This window comes from Grampus griseus (genome assembly GCF_964374135.1).
Source record: "Grampus griseus genome assembly, chromosome: 3".
NCBI classification, from domain to species: Eukaryota; Metazoa; Chordata; class Mammalia; order Artiodactyla; family Delphinidae; genus Grampus; species Grampus griseus.
The window spans coordinates 50,380,425-50,403,564 of NC_139019.1; the positions used below are offsets into that span (position 1 = coordinate 50,380,425).

A 23,140-nucleotide genomic window follows, 5' to 3' on the forward strand; every position below is an offset into this window, starting at 1 on the left:
GTTGTATGTAAAAAGGCAGGAAGAGCTTTATTCTGTTGGCTGGGTAAAGTTCCCTCCCACAGTGCTTGGTATGCAAGAAGTGTATCAAAACAGACACTTTTCTGTGAGATTTTACTTGCAAATTAAGCTCTGTAGACTGATTTGCTTCCTGGTTCCATAGTGTATTTTTCTTTTCATTAGTTCACACTGTATCCATATTCAGCCTATTGTTTAAGAGACTTTTAGAATTCTTAGGAGTGTCGTTTAGATGGGTGTGATGTGCAATATGTTATCATTCTAGACCTTTGGAGCTTCTTATCTCTATTTATTGGAAGGCTTGTTTCCATCTAGTAGACTGTTTTGTCTACTAATCAGAAAACAGAATGCTGGCCTTTTCTGTGGCATAGAAGACTTTCATGTGGTCGGCTTTAAAAAACAAACAAACAAACAATAAAACCACAAACAAAAAAACAGCTCACATTCTCTTTGGTTACTTTACAAAGAAAGAATTGTTTTTATTTTCCTTTATTACCTGTAGGCCCAGTGGACAGTTGGAAAACTGAATTGCCCTTTCTGTGGGGCCCGTTTAGGGGGCTTTAATTTTGTCAGCACTCCAAAATGTTCCTGTGGCCAGCTTGCAGCTGTACATCTCTCCAAAAGCCGGACCGATTATCAGCCAACACGGTCAGGCCGACTAATGAGACCCTCGCTGAAATACTTGTCACATCCTAGAGTTCAGTCAGGTTGTGACAAGGAAACTCTGCTGAGAGGTGACGCCTCCAAAAACAGAAATCACGGGCTTTTAAACATGGCCCAAAATAATAATGGCCCTGGAAGATTAACGGAAGCACTCTGCCTGGAGGTACGGTCAACGTATTTCAAGATGAAGAACGAAAAACTGCTCTTCAAAGCAGATCCAAAATGTCAGCTTCTTGTTCCGCGGCTTGTGACTGGCAGATGCACTACGAAAGCTTTTCATAGAAAATCACATAGCTTGGATCTGGACATCACTGAGAAACTGACTTTATTACCCACTTTATATGAAATCCATAGTAAGACTACTGTGTATCCCAGGCTAAATGAAACGCAGCCTATTGACCTTTCGGGCTTGCCTTTAGAATCGAGTAAAAATAACCGTTCCTTTCAGATTTCATCCAGTTTTGATCCTAATATGCTGCTGCAAAGATTTTCAGTGACTCCCCGTGAGACCCAGACACAAAGAGGAGGAGAATTTCAGTGTGGTCTAGAAGCTTCTGCAGTGTACTCTGGCCATGCTAGTTCTAACAACCTGACTTTCCTGATGGACCTGCCCTCAGCTGGCAGGGGCACACTGGAGGCCCCAGACCAGGAAGAGCACCTCTCTCCTCTGGACTTCCTGCACTCAGGCAGTTTTTCATTGGGTGCCATTAATCAGAGGCTCAGTAAGAGAGAAAAGAGCAAGCTGAAGACTCTGAGACGGAAACAACGAAGGCATGAAAGATGGCTGCAGAAGCAGGTAATTTTTAAAAGAGTTTACTAAAAATTCTGTTTTATAAATGTCAGCCTTTGGGGAGAGGAGCTAACTTTGAATTACCTATATTATAAAAACTTGATTTGAGTGATTTTTGAAATGACATTTCTCCCAAGTGAACTTAATGATCATGTAGCTCTATCATAACTGACATGTATAACCATGTCTCTGTGCTTACACATGTTCAGAAAATGCCCTTTTGTGAAGTTTTTCCCAATTTTGCTAATATTTTATAGGAACATTCATCTCATGATATTGAGACTAGGTTGTCATACACATTTTAAATATATTCATGTTAGGGTTGTTTTGCAGTGCTGTTTTTTCAGGTTAAATTGAAACAAAAATGTTTCCCTAAGTAAATCCAATGTAGTGACAAATTCATTCACTTTCATTACATTTAGTTTAAATGGATATTTTCAAGGAGCCCTGTTTAATTATGTGCCCACATTAGCCAGATATGGTTAACTGTGCTAAATTGTGAAAATTATCTAAAGGATAATTGACCCTTACTGTAATTTTATAGGAGAGGGTGTTTCTCTGTGGTTTGAACTCCTATACCTATAATGATACGTTCAGGGGTGGGGTGTGTGAAGGAAACCAATATTAGGCACTGAGGAAACCAATTAAAACCAGTGGATGAGGTGCTTATGAAAATTTAGAAGTTTGAGGACCAGCTTATTTCTGTATAAACTATTTTTGCAAATTGCCTTCATTATTTGGTCATAATAGATAGCAGTTCTTATTAATTAGTATATTGAATATTAACAGTGTCCTCAGGGCTAAAATACAGAAAGTTACAACTTTACATAATAGTTCATTCTTAGTTAAGCAAACTCATTATTGTTTATGATTCTAGTCATGGACTGAATAAAATAAAATTACTGCATTAAGTGCCTCAATCATGTTAGGTATTTTTCATCTTTTGGTTAGATAGTATAAGTAATTATTTTTGTATTTTTGACTGGTTTCTGAGAAAAGCATTTCAATTTGGTTTCTTTGCAAGTGATGGTGTAATGTGACATCAAAGCATATACTGTAGGATGTAAAAAAGAATATGTTTTAGCACCATTATAATATACTTTATAGTTTAACTTATCAAAACTGTAAAATTCAAAAATTTTATTGAAAATTTGACTTAAATCTAGATAAATTGGAGATGATCATATGTTAAGTGAACAGAACAAATACCTTAAAAACAATGTGGAGGGTTCTAAAATAATTCTCTTAACAAATAGAGAGTTCAAAGAAGTATGAAAATTATACTTGTTCTGTGCTGTAAATATGCAAATAACATTTTTACAATTTTCAAAATGTGTATAATTCTTAAGCTAGGTACTTCTGAAAACCTGTTATATTTTTAATCATTTTCTAGCATAGGAACACTCTTTTTCACACAGTTGAAAGCAAAGTAAGACCAAAATTAATGGTCCTCTTTTTTTTTTTTGATAAGGTTGCTTTTATTCATTCACACACATGTGATTTAACCAATCTGTTTAGCTAACTGATCGAAGTGAATGAGTCTTAGTCAGACCTGTGACAAGTCAGTACAGGAATGGTATGGTGGGATCCTAATAGGTTTGGTTGATTGCACGGAAGCTACAGGCAAACAAATGCCCAATGTGTCCTTAGCAAAGAAAATCTAAAAACAGGTAGCAGCATAGAAATGACATGAATTCACAGTGTGAGTACACACTGTGGTTTGAGTCAGAAGGAAGAAGAATTTTTAATAGTTTTACTAATTCAAGGAAAAGGATAAGTCCTAGGAAGAGTTGATATTTGAGAAAAATTAATGGCTTATCTATTCAGCTTGTTTAATGTTTAATAAAGATTAGTTGATTCTAAAACAGATATCAGATATCTGTTTTGTATATCATGCCTTTGGGTAATGACTTCCAAACAGATCCTGCCCCTTTTTTAATGAGAAAGATATGCATACAAGATATAAAGAAAAAGTTACCTATTATTAATGGTAATCTTTTTAAAGTTTAAAATAATTGGTTGGGATATCTAGATTTCTGACTTTCATTTGATATTTAAAATTTTTTTGTGTGTAAACTAGACATCTTTCTGTGGCAGATACCATGATAGAAAATGTTAATGATGCTACAAAAAGTTACTTAAATTTTTGAAGTTTAGGGATGTAAATGAGATTATTGTTAAAGCAGAAACTACAGCCAGTTTTCAGTGTTTTTGTTCAGCAAATGTTAATTGAGCATCTACTTTGGGGAAAGAGTGCTGAGCAAACCCTTTTTTTATTCAACACAGTCTTTTCGGTTTTGGTTTTCTTTTTTAATTATCATGCAATAAAGTTCATTTATTCTTGGCATACAGCATTATAATTTAAACATATGTATAGATTCATATAACAACCACCACAGTGGGGGTCCAGAACAGTTCCATCAGCCCCACCCCAAATTTCCCTTGTGCCTTTATAATTGTGCCGTGATTATATCTTTATAATCACACCCTTGTCCCATGCCTAATTCCTGAAGACCACTGATCTGTTCTCCATTACTTTAGTTTGTCTTTTTGATAATTTTATAAAATAATGTAATGTTATAAAATTAGAACACATAGTATGTAATGTTTTGAGACTGGCTTCTTTTACTCAGCATAATTACCTGTGAGATTCATCCAAGTTGTTGCATATATCTCTAGTTTGTTATTCTTATTCCTTAATAGTATTCCATTGTATGAATGAACCACAGTTTATTCATTTACTTGTTGAGCAGAGGTAGGTTATTCCAGGTTTTGGCAGTTATGAATAGAGCTGTTATAAACATCCATGTACAGGTTTTTGTGTGAACCTAAGCTTTCATTTCTCTAGGGTAAATGTCCAGGAGTGGGATTGCTGGATCATATGGTAAGTAACTGTCAAATTGTTTTTCTGAATGGCTATACTATTTTGTATTCCAAGCAGCAATGTATGAGAGTTCCTTTTGCAGTGTATCCTCACAAACACCTAGTACTCTTAAAATATTGACATTAATAGATACATAATGGTATCACATTTTGGTTTTAGTTTGCATTTCCTTAATGACATTTCCCTAATGATGTTCACCATTTTTCAAGTGCTTATTTTGCCATTTATATATATTGTTTAGTGAAGTATCTTTTCAAATCTTTTAGTCATTTTCTTAATTGGGTTGTGTTCTTTGTGTTGAATTTTGAAAGTTCTTTATATACTTTGGATGTATGTCCTTCATTGAGTATGTGATTTGTAAAGATTATCTCCCAGTCTGTAGCTTGTACTTTTATTCTCTCAGAAAGAATTTTTTTTTCCTATAGAAGAAACATTTAATTTTGATGAAGTCCAGTTTCTCAAATTTATTTTTAATGGATCGTGTTTTTGGTGTCCTAAGAACTCTTTGCCTAACCCTAGGTTATGAAGATTTTCTCCTATGGTTTCTTATAAAAGTTATATAGTTTTAAATTTTATATTGAGAATTATGACTCATTTTGAGTTTTTTTTTAATAAGGTGTGCGATTTAGGCTGAGGTCCCTTGTTTTGCATAGAGATGCTTGATTGTTCCAGAACTATTTGTTGAAAACACTGTCCTTTCTCCGTTGAAATGCTTTTTCAGCTTTGTCAGAAATCAACTGGCTCTATATGTGTGGTCTTTTTCTGGACTCTGTATTCTGTTCAGTTTATTTCTCTGTCTCTCCCTTTGCCAATAGACCTCTTTCTTGTTTATTGTAGCTTTAAACTAAGTCATTAAAATAGGGTACTGAGATTCCACCAACTTTATTTTTCATTTTCAAAATTGTTTTATTCTAGTTCCTTTGCCTTTCCATATAAAATTTAGAATCAACATTTTTATCTTTACAAAAAATAGACCAACTTGGGGAGAACCAAAATCTTTACTGTGTTTATTTTTCCAGTCCATGAACATGATATGTCTCTCCTTTTATTTAGGTCTTTGATTTCTTTCATCAGTATTTTGCAGTTTTCAGCATTCAGAATGTGTGCATATACTGTTAGATTTATACCTAAGTATTTACTTTTTCTGTTATTGTTAGTTTAAAAAATTGTTTTGATTTATAATTGTATTTCGCTAGTTTACAGAAGCATAATTGATTTTGTTTTGACTTTATATCTTGTGCTGTTGATAGTACAGATCTTTGACATCTCTTGTCAGATTTATCCCTAAGTATTTATATTTTTATACTGTTGGTAAATAGTATTATTTTATTAAATCTTAATTTCCATTTGTTCATGAATAATATATAGAAATACAATTGATTTTTGGTGTTGATCTTATATCTTACAGCCTTTCTAATTTTACCTATCAGGAATAGCAGGGGTTTTGTAGATTTCACTGGGTTTTCTACTTAGATGATCATGTCTGCAAATAAAAACAGTCTTACTTCTTCCTTTCCAATTTGATTATTTTTTGTGTGTGTTATTGAGTGAGCTAGATCATCTAGTAGAGTGTTGAGTAGAAGTGATGAGAGCAGGCATCCTTGTCTTTTTCCTGATGTTAGGAGGAAAGCACTCAGTCTTTCACCATTAAGTATTATGTTAGGTATGGGTTTTAGGTAGATGCCCTTTATCAGGCTGAGGAAGTTTTTTCTATTCCTAGTTTGTGGAAATTTTTATCATGAGTGGATGTTGAATTTTGTTAAATGCTTTTTCTGTATCAACTGATATGATTATGTGTTTTTAATGTGAATATTAAGTGATTAGCAGATATTGAGCCAGTGTTTCATTCCCACAGTAAATACTTTGTTATGTTGTATTTTATTTCTGTATATTGCTGGATACTACTTGCCAGTATTTTTTGAGCGTTTTTTTAGTTTCTTTGTTTTTTTGCCTCTGTACATGAAGGATATTATCCTGATGCTTACTCTATTTTTGTACAGTGTTTTTCTGATTTGATAGCATGGTAGTGCTGGCCTTATAAAATGAATTAAGAATTGTTCTTTCCTGTTGTGTTTTATGGAAAATATTGTGAAGAATTAATATTACTTTTTCTTAAATATTTGGTAATGAAACTACCTGGGCCTGGAGGTTTTGGGGGTGGGGGTGGGTGAAAGAGGTGAATTTAACTATGAATTCAGTTTCTTTAATGTTTATAGGACAATTCAGGTTGTCTATTTCATATTGGATAATTTTGGTAGTTGTTTTCAATGAATTATCTAAGTTGTTGAAAATATGTGTGTAGAATGTTCATAGTATTCCCTTATTATCCCTTTAATGTCTGTTGGGTCTGTAATGATATCCCCTTTTCAATCCTGATAATAGCAATTTGTGTCTCATCTCTTCTTCTCTCCCCCGCTCCCCTCCCCTCTTGCTTTTAGTTTTGCTAGAGGTTTATCAATTTTACTGATCTTTTCAAAGAACCAGCTTTTGATTTCAATTATTTTTTTCTATTTTTGTTTTCAAAGTCATTGATTTCTGGTCTTACTTTTATTACTGACTTCCTTCTGCTTGCTTTGACTTTATTTTCCTTTCTCTTATAAAATATTTTTAATGGGAGAAACTTAAGTTTTCGTTTGGAAATCCTTTTTTATCTCATCTAAGCATTTATTGCTATAAATTTCCCTTTAGTTACTGCATGAGCTACAACCCATGACTTTAATGTTGTGTTTTTAATTCAGTTCAAACTGTTTTCTAATTTCCTTTGAGACTTTTGTTGGCCCACGTAGTTTGTCTGAGTGGCTAGTATAATCATGCAAAGACTGAAATATTAACATTCTGAGGAAATTTTAAAACTTCATCCTGTGGAAGAATATTTCTTCCTCTGGATTGAGAGAATGTAAAGCTGCCACTAGTATGGCTGTATAATATTTTAAAATAATTCTATTTAAACATTTTGTTTGTCCTGCTGTGTTGACATTTCTTAACCTTGAGCTTATTTAATACGAATAAAAGAAAATGTCTCTTTAAAACCCACAGGAAACTATTGTGAAAAGAGTTTACCTTACATTTCTGTGGCATGTTGTGCATGAAAATATAAAATAATTGACCAAGTATCATGGTTTTTAATAAATCAATGAACCATCTACAATGATTATATTGCATTGTTCTGAGTTAACTAAATGAGTTAAGACTACTTGTATTATTATGAGGGTGTGATTTAGGCGCTGAGGAGAATAGAGGTCAATAAATTATATTAAAGACCTACTGATGTGTGTTTACCTAGAGAAGATATGCATTTTCCACAAAGGCATAAGTTTCATTTTCCTGGATTTGCACATAGGGATAATTTTTCACAGATTTTGAAGGAGTCCACTTAATCTTTTATCACTTGATTCATCATGTTGAAATCATACACAAATCATATTCTAAATATATTTTTGGTTATCTTTTTAAAATAAAATTTTTGTGCTTCTGAATCATAATAGTAGTTCATGTATTGAACAGTTATTCCCCATTTGTTCTGTTTCTAAAGAAGAAAATTAATGGTTTATTGAAATAAAAAGCTTCAGTAATGAAAATAACTAAAATTTTAATTAGATAACACATTTTACTGGAATTTTCCATTGTGTGTGTATATATATACACACACACAAGCACCCATCACACACAATTCTTTATCTGTTCACCTCTTGATGGACACTTAGGTTGCTTTCATATCTTGGCTGTAGTATATATGCTGCTGTGAAGATTGGGGTGTGTGTATCTTTTTGAATTAGTGGTTTTGTTTTCTTCAGATATGTACCCAAGAATGGAATTGCTGGTTCATATGGTAGTTTTATTTTTAGTTTTTTGAGAAACCTCCATACTGTTTTCCATGGTGCCTGCACCAATTTTCATTCCCAGCAGCAGTGCACTGAGGGTTCCCTTTTTTTTTTTTTTGCGGTACGCGGGCCTCTCACTGTTGTGGCCTCTCCCGTTGCGGAGCACAGGCTCTGGACGCGCAGGCTCAGCGGCCATGGCTCATGGGCCCAGCCGCTCCGCAGCATGTGGGATCTTCCCGGACCAGGGTACGAACCTGCGTCCCCTGCATCAGCAGGCGGACTCTCAACCACTGCGCCACCAGGGAAACCCTGAGGGTTCCCTTTAATCCACATCCTTGCTAACATGTGTTATTTATGGTCTTTTTGATGATAGCCATTCTGACAGGTGTGAGGTGATACCTCATTGTGGTTTTGATTTGTCTGATGATTAGCAATGTTGAGCATCTTTTCATGTGCCTGTTGGCCATCTGTATATCTTCTTTGGAAAGATGTCTATTTGGGTCTTCTGCCCACTTTTTGGTTGGGTAGTTTTGTTTTGTTTTGTTTTGTTGCGATACGCGGGCCTCTTACCGTTGTGGCCTCTCCTGTTGCGGAGCACAGGCTCCAGATGCACAGGCTCAGCGGCCATGGCTTACTGGCCCAGCTGCTCCGTGGCATGTGGGATCTTCCCGGACCAGGGCACGAACCTGTGTCCCCTGCATCGGCAGGCGGACTCTCAACCACTGCGCCACCAGGGAAGCCCCAGTAGTTTGGTTTTTTGATATTGAGTTACATAAGCTGTTTATATATTTTGGATATTAACCCCTTATTGGTCAAATCATTTGCAAATTTTTTTTTCCTATTCAGTAGATTGTCTTTTTTTTTTTTTTTGATGGTTTCTTTTGCTATGAAAAAGCTTTTAAGTTTAATTAGGTCCTGTTTATTTTTGCTTTTATTTCTTTTGCCTTAGGAGACTGATCTCTCAGAATGTTACAATTTGTGTCAAAGAGTATTCTGCCTATGTTCTTTTCTAGGAGTTTTGTAGTTTAAAGTCATACATTTAGGTCTTTAATCCATTTTGAGTTTAATTTTGTATATGGTGTGAGAAAGTGTTCTAATTTCATTCTTTTACATGGATCAGTCCAGTTTTCCCAGCACCACTTGTTGAAGAGACTGTCTTTTCTCTATTGTATATTCTTGCATCCTTTGTGGTAGAGTAATTGACCTTAGGTGCATGGGTTTATTTCTGGGCTCTTTATTCTGTTCTATTGATCTACATGTCTTTTTTTGTGTCAGTACCATTCTGTTTTGTTTACTGTAGCTTTGTAGTATTGTCTGAAATCAGCTTTGCTCTTTTTTTTTTATCAAGATTGCTCTGGCAATTTGAGGTCTTTTGAGGTTCCATATAAATTTTAGGATTACTTGTTCTAGTTCTGTGAAAAATGTCATGGGTATTTTGTTAGGGATTGCATTAAATCAGTAGATTGCCTTGGGTAGTGTGGTAATTTTAATAATATTATTTCTTCCAATCCATGTACATGGGGTCTTTCCATTTATTTGTATCATCTTCAGTTTCTTTCTTCAGTGTTGCATGGTTTTCAGATTACAGGTTTTTAACCTCCTTGGTTAACTTTATTTCTAGGAATTTTACTCTTTTTGATGAAAATTTAAATAGAATTGTTTTCTTGCTTTCTCTCTCTGATAGTTCATTATTTTTCATGTATAGAAAAGAACAGATTTCTATATATTAATCTTGTATTCTACAACTTTACTGAATTCATTTATTAGTTCTTGTAGTTTTTGATGGAGACATTAGGATTTTCTATATATACTACCATGTGATCTGCAAATAATGACAGTTTTACTTCTTTGCTTCTAATTCGGATGCCTTTTCTTTTCTTTTTTTTTTCTTGCCTGATTGCTTTGGCTAGAACGTCCAATACTATGTTAAGAAGGAGCAGTGAGAGTGAGCATCCCTGTCTTGTTCCTGATTTTAGAAGAAAAGCTTTTAGCTTTTTACTGTTGAATATGATGTTAGCTGTGGGTTTGTAATAAACAGCCTTTATTATGTTGAGATATGTGCCCTGTATACCTACTTTGATGAGAGTTTTTATCATGAATGGATGTTGTCAAATGCTTTTTCTGCATTTATTGAGATGATCGTGTGACTTTTATCCTTTACTTGGTTAATGTGGTGTGTCACATTGACTGATTTCTGGGTATTGAACCATCCTTGCACTCCTGGAATAAATCCCACTTGATCATGTTTTTTAATCCTTTTTATGTATCATTGAATTTGGTTTATCAGTATTTTGTTGAAGATTTTACATCTGTATTCATCAGAGATAAAGGCCTCTAATTTTGGTGTGTTTTTTGTAGTTTTTTTGTCTTGTTTTGATATCAGGGTAATTATGGCCTTATAGAATGAATTTGGGAGTATTCCCTCTTCTTCAGTTTTTTTGGAATAGTTTGAGAAAGATAGGTATTAGCTCTTACTTACATGTTTGCTGGAATTCCCCTGTAAAGCTATCTGGTTCTAGACTTTTGTTTGCTGGGAGTTTTTTTTTTTTAATTACAAATTCAATTCCACTACTAGTGATTGGTCTGTTCTGATTGTCTGTTTCTTCTTGATTCAGTCTTTGAAGGTTGCATGTTTCTAGAAACTTGTCCATTTCTTCTAGGTTTTCCAGTTTGTTGGCATATAGCTGTTTGTAGTATTCTCTTATGATTTTTTGTGTCTCTGTCATATTGGATGTTATTTGTCCTTTTTCATGTCTTATTTTGTTTATTTGGGTCCTCTCTTTTATTGTTGTTGATGAGACTGTCTAAAGGCTTATCAACTTTATGTTTTCAAAAAAACAGCTCTTGGTTTCATTGGTTTTTCTTCTTTTTTGCCTCTATTTTATTTATATCCTTGCTAATCTCTGTTATTTCCTTCTTTCTGCTGATTTTATACTTTGTTTATACTTCTTTTTCTAATTACTTTAGATGGTAGGTTAGATTGTTTAATTGAGATTTTTCTCATTTCTTGAAATAGACCTATATCACTATAAGCTTCCCTCTTAGAACTGCTTTTGCTGCATGCCATGGATTTTGGAAGGTTGCGGGGTTTTTTTCATTTGTCTCGAGGTATTTTCTGATTTTCTCTTTGATTTATCATTGACCCATTTTTTTTTTTAGTAGCATTTTTTTTAGTCTCCATGTATTTTTGTGTTGTTACCATTTTTCTTCCTGCAGTTAACTTCTGGTTTCATTCTGTGTTGCCAGAAAAAATACTTGGTATAATTTATATCCTCTTAAATTTGTTGAGACTTCTTTGTGGCAAAGCATGTGATATATCCTGGAGAATGTTCCATTTGCACTTGAAAAGAATGTGTTTTCTTCTGTGTTTGGTTGAAATGTCCTATAGATATCTATTAAGCCCAACTGGTCTAATGTGTCTTTTAGGACTACTTTTCCCGTATTGATTTTCCCGTATTTCCCATATTGATTTTCTGTCTGAATGATCTCTCCAATTATGTAAGTGGGTGGTTAAAGTCTCCTACTATTACTGTAGTATTGTCAGTTTCTCTTTATGTCTGTTAATATTTGCTTTATATATGTAGATGCTCCTATTTTAGGTATGTATATGTTAGTGAGTTTTATATACAGTTCTTATATTGATTCCTTTATCATTATATAAAGCCCTTCTTTTTTTTATACACTTTGTTTTACTGTCTACTTTGTCTCATATGAGTATTGCTACCCCAGCATTCTTGTTGCTATTTACATGAAATATCTTTTTCCAGCCTCTCACTTTAAGACTATATGTGTGTTTAGCTCAGAAGTGAGTCTCTTGTAGTCAGCAGATAGATGGCTCTTGTTATTTTTAACCAGTCAGCCCTCTCTGTGTCTTTTGATTGGAGCATTTAGTCCACTTACATTTACAGTGATTTTTAATATGTAGGTAGTTACTGCCATTTTGTTACTTGTCTTCTGGTAGTTTTTGTAGTTCTTCTCTGTTCTTCTTTTAGTCTCTTCCCTTGTGGTTTAATTATTTTTTAGTGGTATGGTTATGTTCCTTTCTATCTGGTATTTGTATTTTTATTGTAGCTTTTTGATCTGTGGTTATCTTTGGGTTCATATATATTAATTTATATTTATTTTTCAAAACTGGTTGAAATTTAAGGTAAAACACATTCTAGAAGGTCTACATTTTTCACTCCCCTCCCCCACATTTTGGGTTTTTTTAAACATCTTTATTGGAGTATAATTGCTTTACAATGGTGTGTTGGTTTCTGCTTTATAACAAAGTGAATCAGTTATACATATACATATGTCCCCATATCTCTTCCCTCTTGCATCTCCCACCCTCCCACCCTCCCTATCCCACCCCTCTACACCTAGAGGTAGCACCGAGGTAGCACAAAGCACCGAGCTGATCTCCCTGTGCTATGCGGCTGCTTCCCACTAGCTATCTATTTTACGTTTGGTAGTGTATCTATGTCCATGCCACTCTCTCATTTTGTCCCATCTTACCATTCCCTCTCCCTGTATCCTCAAGTCCATTCTCTAGTAAGTCTGCATCTTTATTGCCGTCTGGCCCCTAGGTTCTTCTGACCAATTTTTTTTTCTTTTCTTTAGATTGCATATATATGTGTTAGCATACGTTATTTGTTTTTCTCTTTCTGACTTATATCACTCTGTATGACAGTCTCTAGGTCCATCCATCTCACTACAAATAACTCAGTTTCGTTCCTTTTTATGGCTGAGTAATATTCTGTAGTATATATGTGCCACATCTTCTTTATCCATTCATCTGTTGATGGACACTTAGGTGGCTTCCATGTCCTGGCTATTGTAAATAGAGCTGCAATGAACACCTTGGTACATGACTCTTTTTGAATTATGGTTTTCTCAGGGTATATGCCCAGTAGTGGGATTGCTGGGTCGTATGGTAGCTCTATTTTTAGTTTTTTAAGGAACCTCCATACTGTTCTCCATAGTGGCTGTATCGATTTGCATTCCCACCAACAGTGCAAGAGTGTTCCAGTTTCTCCACACCCTCTCCAGCATTTATTGTTTCTAGATTTTTTGATGATGTCCACTCTGATCAGTGTGAGATGATATCTTATTGTAGTTTTGATTTGCATTTCTCTAATGATTAATGATGTTGGGCATTCTTTCATGTGTTTGTTGGCAATCTGTATATCTTCTTTGGAGAAATGTCTATTTATGTCTTCTGCCCATTTTTGGATTGGGTTGTTTGTTTTTTTGTTGTTGAGCTGCATGAGCTGCTTGTAAATTTTGGAGATTAATCCTTTGTCAGTTGCTTCATTTGAAAATATTTTCTCCCATTCTGAGGGTTGTCTATTGGTCTTGTTTATGGTTTCCTTTACTGTGCAAAAGCTTTGAAGTTTCATTAGGTCCCATTTGTTTATTTTTGTTTTTACTTCCATTTCTCTAGGAGATGCGTCAAAAAGTATCTTGCTGTGATTTATGACATAGAGTGTTCTGCCTATGTTTTCCTCTAAGAGTTTGATAGTGTCAGGCCTTATATTCAAGTCTTTAAACCATTTTGAGTTTATTTTTGTGTATGGGATTAGGGAGTGTTATAATTTAATTCTTTTTTTTTTTTTTGCGGTGTGCGGGCCTCTCACCACTGTGGCCTCTCCTGTTGTGGAGCACAGTCTCTGGATGCACAGGCTCAGTAGCCATGGCCCACGGGCCCAGCCGCTCCACGGCATGTGGGATCCTCCCAGATCGGGGCACGAACCCATGTCCCCTGCATTGGCAGGCAGACTCCCAACCACTGCGCCACCAGGGAAGCCCTAATTTCATTATTTTACATGTAGCTGTCCTGTTTTCCCAGCACTACTTATTGAATAGGCTGCCTTTTCTCCACTGTATATACTTTGCCTGCTTTATCAAAGATAAGGTGACCATATGTGCATGGGTTTGTCTCTGGGCTTTCTATGCGTTCCATTGATCTATATTTCTCTTTTTGTGCAAGTATCATACTGTCTTGATTACTGTAGCTTTATAGTATAGTCTGAAGTCATGGAGCCTTATTCCTCCAGCTCCGTTTTTCGTTCTCAAGATTGCTTTGGCTATTCAGGGGTCTTTTGTGTTTCCATACAAATTCTGAAATTTTTTTTTCTAGTTCTGTGAAAAATGCCAGTGGTAGTTTGTTAGAGATTGCATTGAATCTGTAGATTGCTTTGGGTAGTATAGTCATTTTCACAATGTTAATTCTTCCAATCCAAGAACATGGTATATCTCTCCATCTATTGGTATCATCTTTAATTTCTTTAATCAGTGTCTTATAATTTTCTGCATACAGGTCTTTTGTCTCCTTAGGTAGGTTTATTACTAGATATTTTATTCTTTTTGTTGCAATGGTAAATGGGAGTGTTTCCTTAATTTCACTTTCAGATGTTTCACCATTAGTGTATAGGAATGCAAGAGATTTCTGTGCATTAATTTTGTATCCTGCTACTTTGCCAAATTCATTGATTAGCTCTAGTAGTTTTCTGGTAGCATCTTTAGGATTCTGTATGTATAGTATCATGTCATCTGCAAACAGTGACAGCTTTACTTCTTCTATTCCAATTTGGATTCGTTTTATTTTATTTTCTTCTCTGATTGCTGTGGCTAAAACTTCCAAAAGTATGTTGAATAAGAGTGGTGAGAGTGGACAACCTTGTCTTGTTCCTGATCTTAGTGGAAATGCTTTCAGTTTTTCACCATTGACGATGATGTTGGCTGTGGGTTTGTCATATATGGCCTTTATTATGTTGAGGAAAGTTCCCTCTATGCCTACTTTCTGCAGGGTTTTTATCATAAATGGGTGTTGAATTTTTCTGAAAGATTTCTCTGTATCTATTGAGATGATCATATGGTTTTTCTCCTTCAATTTGTTAATATGGTGTATCATGTTGATTGATTTGCGTATATTGAAGAATCCTTGCATTCCTGGGAAAAACCCCACTTGATCATAGTGTATGATCCTTTTAATGTGCTGTTGGATTCTGTTTGCTAGTATTTTGTTGAGGATTTTTGCATCTATGTTCATCAGTGATATTGGCCTGTAGTTTTCTTGCTTTGTGACATCTTTGTCTGGTTTTGATATTAGGGTGATGGTGGCCTCTTAGAATGAGTTTGAGAGTGTTCCTCCCTCTGCTATATTTTGGAAGAGTTTGAGAAGGATAGGTGTTAGCTCTTCTCTAAATGTTTGATAGAATTTGCCTGTGAAGCCATCTGGTCCTGTGCTTTTGTTTGTTGGAAGATTTTAATCACAGTTTCAGTTTCAGGGCTTGTGATTAGTCTGTTTATATTTTGTATTTCTTCCTGGTTCAGTCTCAGATGGTTGTGCATTTCTAAGAATTTGTCCATTTCTTCCAGGTTGTCCATTTTATTGGCATATAGTTGCTTGTAGTAAACTCTCATGATTCTTTGTATTACTGCAGTGTCAGTTGTTACTTTTCCTTTTTCATTTCTAGTTCTATTGATTTGAGTCTTCTCCCTTTTTTTCTTGATAAGTCTGGCTAATGGTTTACCAATTTTGTTTATCTTCTCAAAGAACCAGCTTTTAGTTTTATTGCTCTTTGCTATCGTTTCCTTCATTTCTTTTTCATTTATTTCTGATCTGATCTTTATGGTTTCTTCCCTTCTGCTAACTTTGCGGTTTTCTTGTTCTTCTTTCTCCTCTTGCTTTAGGTGTAAGGGTAGCTTGTTTATTTGATATGTTTCTTGTTTCTTGAGTTAGGATTTTATTGCTATAAACTGCTTTTGCTACATCCCATAGGTTTTGGGTCGTTTTGTTTTCATTGTCATTTGTTTCTAGGTATTTTTTGATTTCCTTTTTGATTTCTTCAGTGATCTCTTGGTTATTAATTAGTGTGTTGTTTAGCGTCCATGTGTTTATATTTCTTACAGATTTTTTTGTAATTCATATCTAGTCTTAGAGCGTTGTGGTCAGAACAGATACTTGATACGATTTCAGTTTTCTTAAATTTACCAAGGCTTGATTTGTGACCCAGCATATTATCTATCCTGGAGAATATTCCATGAGTACTTGAGAAGAATGTGTATTCTGTTGTTTTTGGATGCAATGTCCTATAAATATCAATTAAATCCGTCTTGTTTAATGTATCATTTAAAACTTGTGTTTCCTTATTTATTTTCATTTTGGACGATCTGTCCATTGGTGAAAGTGGGGTGTTAAAGTCCTCTACTATGATTGCGTTACTGTTGATTTCCCCTTTTATGACTGTTAGTATTTGCCTTATATATTGAGGTGCTCCTGTGTTAGGTGCATAAATATTTACAATTGTTATATCTTCTTCTTGGATTGATCCCTTTATTATTATGTAGTGTCCTTGTTTTCTGTTGTAATAGTCTTTGTTTTAAAATCTATTTTGTCTGATTTGAGAATTGCTACTCCATCTTTCTTTTGATTTCCATTTGCATGGAATATCTTTTTCAGTCCCCTCACTTTCACTCTGTATGTGTCCCTAGGTCTGAAGTGGGTTTCTCTAGACAGCATATATATGGGTCTTGTTTTTGTATCCATTCAGCCAGTCTTTGTCTTTCGGTTGGAGCATTTAATCCATTTACATTTAAAGTAATTATCAATATGTATGTTCCTATTACCACTTTCTTAATTGTTTTGGGTTTATTATTGTAGGTCTTTTCCTTCTCTTGTGTTTCCTGCCTGTACAAGTTCCTGTAGCATTAGTTGTAAAGCTGATTTGGTGGTGCTGAATTCTCTTAGCTTTTGCTTGTCTGTAAAGCTTTTAATTTCTCCATCAAATCTGAATGAGATCCTGCTGGGTAGAGTAATCTCGGCTGTAGGTTTTTCTCCTTCATCACTTTAAATATGTTCTGCCACTCCCTTCTGACTTGGACAGTTTCTGCTGAAATATCAGCTGTTAACCTTATGAGGATTCCCTTACGTGTTATTTGTTGTTTTTCCCTTGTTGCTTTTAATATTCTTTTTATTTAATTTTTGATAGTTTGATTAATATGTGTCTTGGTATGTTTCTCCTTGGATTTATCCTGTATGGGACTCTCTGTGCTTCCTGGACTTGATTAACTCTTTGTTTTCCCATTTTAGGGAACTTTTCAACTATAATCTCTTCAATTTTTTTCTCAGTCTTTTTCTTTTTCTCTTCTTCTTCTGTGACCCCTGTACTTCGAATGTTGGTGCATTTAATGTTGTCCCAGAGGTCTGTGAGACTGTCCTCAATTCTTTTCATTCTTTTTTCTTTATGCTGCTCTGCAGTAGTTATTTCCACTATTTTATCTTCCAGGTCACCTATCCGTTCCTCTGCCTCAGTTATTCTGCTGTTGATCCCTTCTAGAGAAATTTTGATTTCATTTACTGAGTTGTTCATCATTGTTTGTTTGCCTTTCGTTCTTCTAGGTCCTTGTTAAACGTTTCTTTTATTTTTTCCATTCTGTTTCCAAGATTTTCGATCATCTTTAGTATCATTATTCTGAATTCTTTCACAGGTAAACTGCCTATTTCCTCTTAATTTGTTAGGTCTGGTTGGTTTTTGCCTTGTTCCTTCATCTACTGTGTGTTTTTGTCTTCTCATTTTGCTTAACTTACTGTGTTTGGGGTCTCCTTTTCGCAGGCTGCAGGTTCATTGTTTCTGGTGATTTTGGTGTCTGCCCCCAGTGGCTAAGGTTGGTTCAGTGGGTTGTGTTGGCTTCCTGGTAGAGGGAACAAGTGCCTGTTTTCTGGTGGATGAGGCTGGATCTTTTCTTTCTGGTGGGCAGGTCCATGTCTGGTGGTGTGTTTTGGGGTGTCTGTAGCCTTATTATGATTTTAGGCAACCTCTGTACTAATTGTTGGGGTTGTGTTCGTGTCTTGCTAGTTGTTTGGCATAGAGTGTCCCTCACTGTAGCTTGCTAGTTGTTGAGTGGAGCTGGGTCTTTGCGATAAGATGGAGATCTCTGGAAGATTTTCGTCATTTGATATTACGTGGAGCTGGGAGGTCTCTTGTGGACTAGTATCCTGAAGTTGGCTCTCCCACCTCAGTGGCACAGCCATGATGCCTGGCTGGAGCACCAAGAGCCTGTCCTTCACACGGCTCAGAATAAAACGGAGAAAAAAAAATAGAAAGAAAGAAAAGAAAGGAAGAAGGTAAAATAAAATAAAATAAAGTTATTAAAATAAATTTTAAAAATTATTAAGGAAAAAAATTTTTTTAAGTAATAAAAAAATAAAAAATGGAGAGACAGAACCCTAGGACAAATGGTAAAAGCAAAGCTGTACGGACAGAATCACACACAGTGGCATACACATACTCACAAAAAGAGAAAAAGGGAAAAAATATATATATATTGTTGCCTCCAAAGTCCACCTCCTCAAATTGGGATGATTCGTTGTCTATTCAGGTATTCCACAGTTGCAGGGTACATCAAATTGATTGTGGAGATTTAATCTGCTGCTCCTGAGGCTTCTGGGAGAAATTTCCCTTTCTCTTCTTTGTTCACAGAGCTCCAGGGGTTCAGCTTTGGATTTGGACCCACCTCTGTGTGTAGGTCACCTGAGGGCATCTGTTCTTCACTCAGACAGGATGCGGTTAAGGGAGCAGCTGATTCGGGGGCTCAGGCTCACTCAGGCCGGAGAGAGGGAGGGGTACAGATGCGGGGAGAGCCTGTGGTCAGCAGAGGCTGATGTGATGTTGCACCATCCTGAGGCGTGCCGTGCATTCTCCCGGTGAAGTTGTCCCTGGATCACGGGACCCTGGCAGTGGCGGGCTGCATAGGCTCCTGGGATGTGTGGATAGTGACCTGTGTTTGCACACAGGCTTCTTGGTGGCGGCAGCAGCAGCCTTAGCGTCTCATGCCTGTCTCTGGGGTCTGTGCTGTTAGCCGCGGCTCGCACCCATCTCTGGAGCTCCTTTAAGTGGCACTCTTAGTCCCCTCTCCTCGCGCACCAGGAAACAAAGAGGCAAGAAAAAGTCTCTTGTCTCTTCGGCAGGTCCAGACTTTTCCCCGGACTCCCTCCCGGCTAGCCGTGGCTCACTAGCCCCCTTCAGGCTGTGTTCACGCCGCCAACCCCAGTCCTCTCCCTGGGATCCAACCGAAGCCCGAGCCTCAGCTCTCAGCCCCGACCCATCCTGGCGGGTGAGCAGAGAAGCCTCTCAGGCTGGTGAGTGCCGGTTGGCACTGATCCTCTGTGTGGGACTCTCTCCGCTTTGCCCTCCGCACCCCTGTGGCTGCGCTCTCCTCCATGGCTCCGAAGCTTCCCCCCTCCACCCCCTGTCTCCACCGGTGAAGGGGCTTCCTAGCGTGTGGAAACCTCTCCTCCTTCACAGCTCCCTCCCACTGGTGCAGGTCCCATCCCTATTCTATTGTCTCTTGTTTTTTCTTTTTTTTTTTTTGCCCTACCCAGGTACATGGGGAGTTCCTTGCCTTTTGGGAGATCTGAGGTCTTCTGCCAGCGTTCAGTAGGTGTTCTGTAGGAGTTGTTCCACGTGTAGATGTATTTCTGATGTATTTTGGGGAGGAAGGTGATCTCTGCGTCTTACTCTTCTGCCTTCTTGAAGCTCCTCCCCACAAATTTTGTGTTTTTGATGTCATATTTTATATCCTCATGTTTATCCCTTCACTGTTTATTGTAGTTACTTTTATAATTTTTTGCATTTTAATCTTCATACTAGCTTATTTAAGTGGTTGATCCGTAGCCTTTACTATATATTTGCATTTACTAGTCAGATTTTTCCTTTTCTATAGACTCTTACTTCTCATTTTATCCTTTTATTTTCCTCTTAGATAACAATCTTTAAACGTATCTTTTAGGGTATATTTAGTATTGAAGAGCTTTTAATTTTTGTTTGTCTGAAAAGTCCTTTATCTCTCCTTCAATTCAAAATGGTAATCTTGCTTGGTAGAGTATCCCTAGGTTGCAGGTTTTTCCTTTTCAGCACTTTGAATATATCATGCCATTTCCTTCTGATCTGTAAAATTTCTTCAGAAAAATTAGCCTGTAGCTTTATGTGGATTTCATTTATACGACTGTTTTTCTTTTGTTGCCTTTATAATTTTCTCTTTAATTTTCAATTTTATCCTTTTAAATATGGTATATCTTGCTTTGGGAGCCTCTGCACTTCTTGTACGTTGATATCTGTTCCATCTTCAGGTTTGGGTAGTTTTCAGCTAAAATTTCATTAAATGCTTTTTTGACCCCCTTCTCTTTCTTCTCCTCTGGGACCCATATAATGCAGACATTGGTATGCTTGATATTGCTGCATATGTCCCTTAAACTCTTCTCATTTTTTAAATTTGTTTTTCTTTTTGCTGTTCTGATTTGGTGAATTCCATTATTCTATCTTCCAGATCACTTATTTTTTCTTTGTTTCACCTAGTCTGCTATTTGTTCCTTCTAGTGTGGTTTTCACTCCAGTTATTGTATTCTTCAGTTCTGATTAATTCTTTTTTATGTTTTCTAGTACCTTGTTAAAATACTCACAGTGTTTATCCTTTCTTTTCCCTAATGCAGTTAACATTCTTATTACTAATGCTTTGAACTGTTTATCTGGTAAATTATTTCTGTTTCATTAGTTGTTTTTTCAGGGGTTTTCCCTTGCTCTTTCATTTGAAACAAATTCCTCTGTCTTCTCATTTTGCTTAACTGTCTCTCTATGAAATTTGGTGAAACAGTTTCCTATTCCAGTCTTGAAGGGGTGTCCTTGTGTGGGAGCTTCCCTACACAATCTGTGTGTGCCCAGTGGCTTTGGTGGGAGAGCTGGATCTGACATGAACACAGGTCACATCTTCTCCCAGGGCGAGCTGGCAGCTGTCACCTTAGTAGGAGGTTCGGCTGGAGATGCAGGAGCTAGAGCCAGAGCCAGGTGTGAGCAGAAGCCCTGAGAGTCAGGTCTGAGCTGGTTCTGTTCACTTTAAGTGTATGCTCTCCTCCCTCCCAGCTCTGCCCAGAGGGGAGCAGTGCTAGAGCTAGAGGGGTGGAGTGGGCACTCAGTGTAGGTTGGGCCATGGGTTGTGCCGGTCCCAGCCCTATTCAGTGTTTTCTAGTGCAGTTAATACCCTGTCTCCCTGAATGCCAGTAAAGATCACCCTCTCCTGGTTCAGTTGCTGTTCCAAGTTGAGCTAGCTCTATTACTCACAACTGCACTCTCCTCTCTGTTGCTGCATCCCTTGCCCTAGTGTCAAGCTGTGCCATGGAGCAAGAGGGGCTGGGATGGGCCCTCTGTGTGGGTCAGGCCGTGGGCTGTTGTGGTGCCAGGACCAGAGTTCCAGACCACTCCCCATGTACTGCCTCGGCAAGTGCCAGTGATGGCTACCTTTACCCTGTTAAGATGCCATGCTGGGTCTGGGCTGGCTCTGACCTTCACAACTGCACACTTTCCTTGGTTGCTGCAGCCTTTATCCTAGTGTGGACTGTGCCATGGAGCAAGCAGGGCCAGAGCAGGTGCTCAGCTCAGTCTGGGGCATGTGCCAGGGTGGGTGTGGGTAACTAGCCAGAGTTCTGGGCAGTTTCAGTTTGCTTCCTCTACTTTGTTTCAGGAGTAAGCAAGTGTGTGCTCACTCTGTGAGAATGGAGCCCAGGTTTCTTAAGCCCTCCTGTGAGTGCCACTGGTTTTCAAACCAGCTAAAGGGATTTATCTTCCTGGAGTCAGACCCCGAGGCTGGTGTGCCCAATATAGGCTTGAACCACTCACTCCCCAGGGAATATCTCTGATCCCATGTAATCTAGCTCCTCTTTTCTGTTCCCTCCCAGAGGTGCAGGACCTGACCTGACCACTTCTTTTCCCTTTCTACCCAGTTCTGTGTAGATCTTTCTTACAGCCATGTTTGTACGAGAGTCTTTCTGCCAGTCTTCAGTTTGTTTTCAGTAAGAATTGCTCCACATGTAGATGTATTTTTGATTTGTTTGTGGTGGAGGTGAGCTCCGTGTCCTCCTACTCTGCCATCCTGATGTCCCCTCAGATTTAAATTTTCTAATGCTTTAGCACAGTTTGTACACAGTAGATGATCAGGAATTTTTTTTAAACAAGGTTTTTTTTTCAAATTTTAGAGTAGTTTTAGGTTTATAGAAAAGTTGTGAAGCTAGTATAGAGAGTTTCCATATGTCCTACACTGTTTTCCCTATTATTTATATTTTATGTTAGTATTTTACATTTGTCACAATTAATGAATCAATATTGATAAATTACTATTATTTAAACTTCATACTTTAATCAGATTTCCTTAGTTTTTACCTAATATTCTTTTTCTGTTCCAGGATACCATCCAGGGTATCATATTTCATTATATTTAGTTGTCATGTGTCATTAGGCTCCTCTTGGCTTTGACAGTTTCTCAAACTTTCCCTGTTTTTGATGACCTTGACATCTTTGAGGTTACCTAGTTAGGTATGTTGTAGAATGTCCCTCATTTAAGGTTGTTTGATCCTTTTCTCATTATTAGACTGGGGTTATGAGTTGTCTCATGGGTTCCCACGTCCTACCCCCGTGTTTGATGATTTACTAAGAGGACTCAGCCTATAGTTGTAGTCATAACTATGTTTTATTTCAGTGTAAGAATACAAACCACAAAGGGAAAATGTGCATGAGGCAAAGTCTAGAAGAAACCAAGTGCAAACTTTGAAGAGTCCTCTCCCCATTGAGTTATATAGAATGAACTGAATTCTTCCATCAACTAGTTATAACAACATGTGTGCAATGTTGTGTATCAGGGAAGCTTATAATAGACTCAGTGCCCAGGGTTTTTATTGGGGGTTGGTTGTGTAGACATCCTATGCCTGGCACATACCAAATTCCAGACTCCAGAAAGAAAGCAGATGTTCAACATAAAGCATATTGTTTGTGCAAATATTTTAGGCACAGTGAGCCGTTGTTATCAATTAGGATGATAGGAGCTCTTGAGAAATTCAGGTTCTCAGTTGCCTGCCAAGGGCCAGCCTTTTAAGAACTGATAGGCCTCTACATTAACTCTTTTCTGTACCTTTGTTTTTGGGAGGAAGAACACAGA

The 23,140-nt window shown here is 37.0% G+C and overlaps 1 protein-coding gene across 3 annotated transcripts in view; it reads left to right on the top strand.

Moving 5' to 3' along the window:
* Positions 1-23,140, top strand: part of RNF180 (ring finger protein 180) — a 282,912-nt gene that overhangs the window by 61,429 nt on the left and 198,343 nt on the right. For 2 of the 3 annotated variants that reach the window (XM_082651886.1, XM_082651888.1), the window contains 2 exons: positions 518-1,474; positions 4,317-4,352. In XM_082651886.1, the coding sequence (XP_082508012.1) occupies positions 518-1,474; positions 4,317-4,352 (993 nt within the window). The remainder of the gene's footprint in view (positions 1-517; positions 1,475-4,316; positions 4,353-23,140) is intronic. The other variant, XM_082651887.1, reaches the window with a different exon arrangement.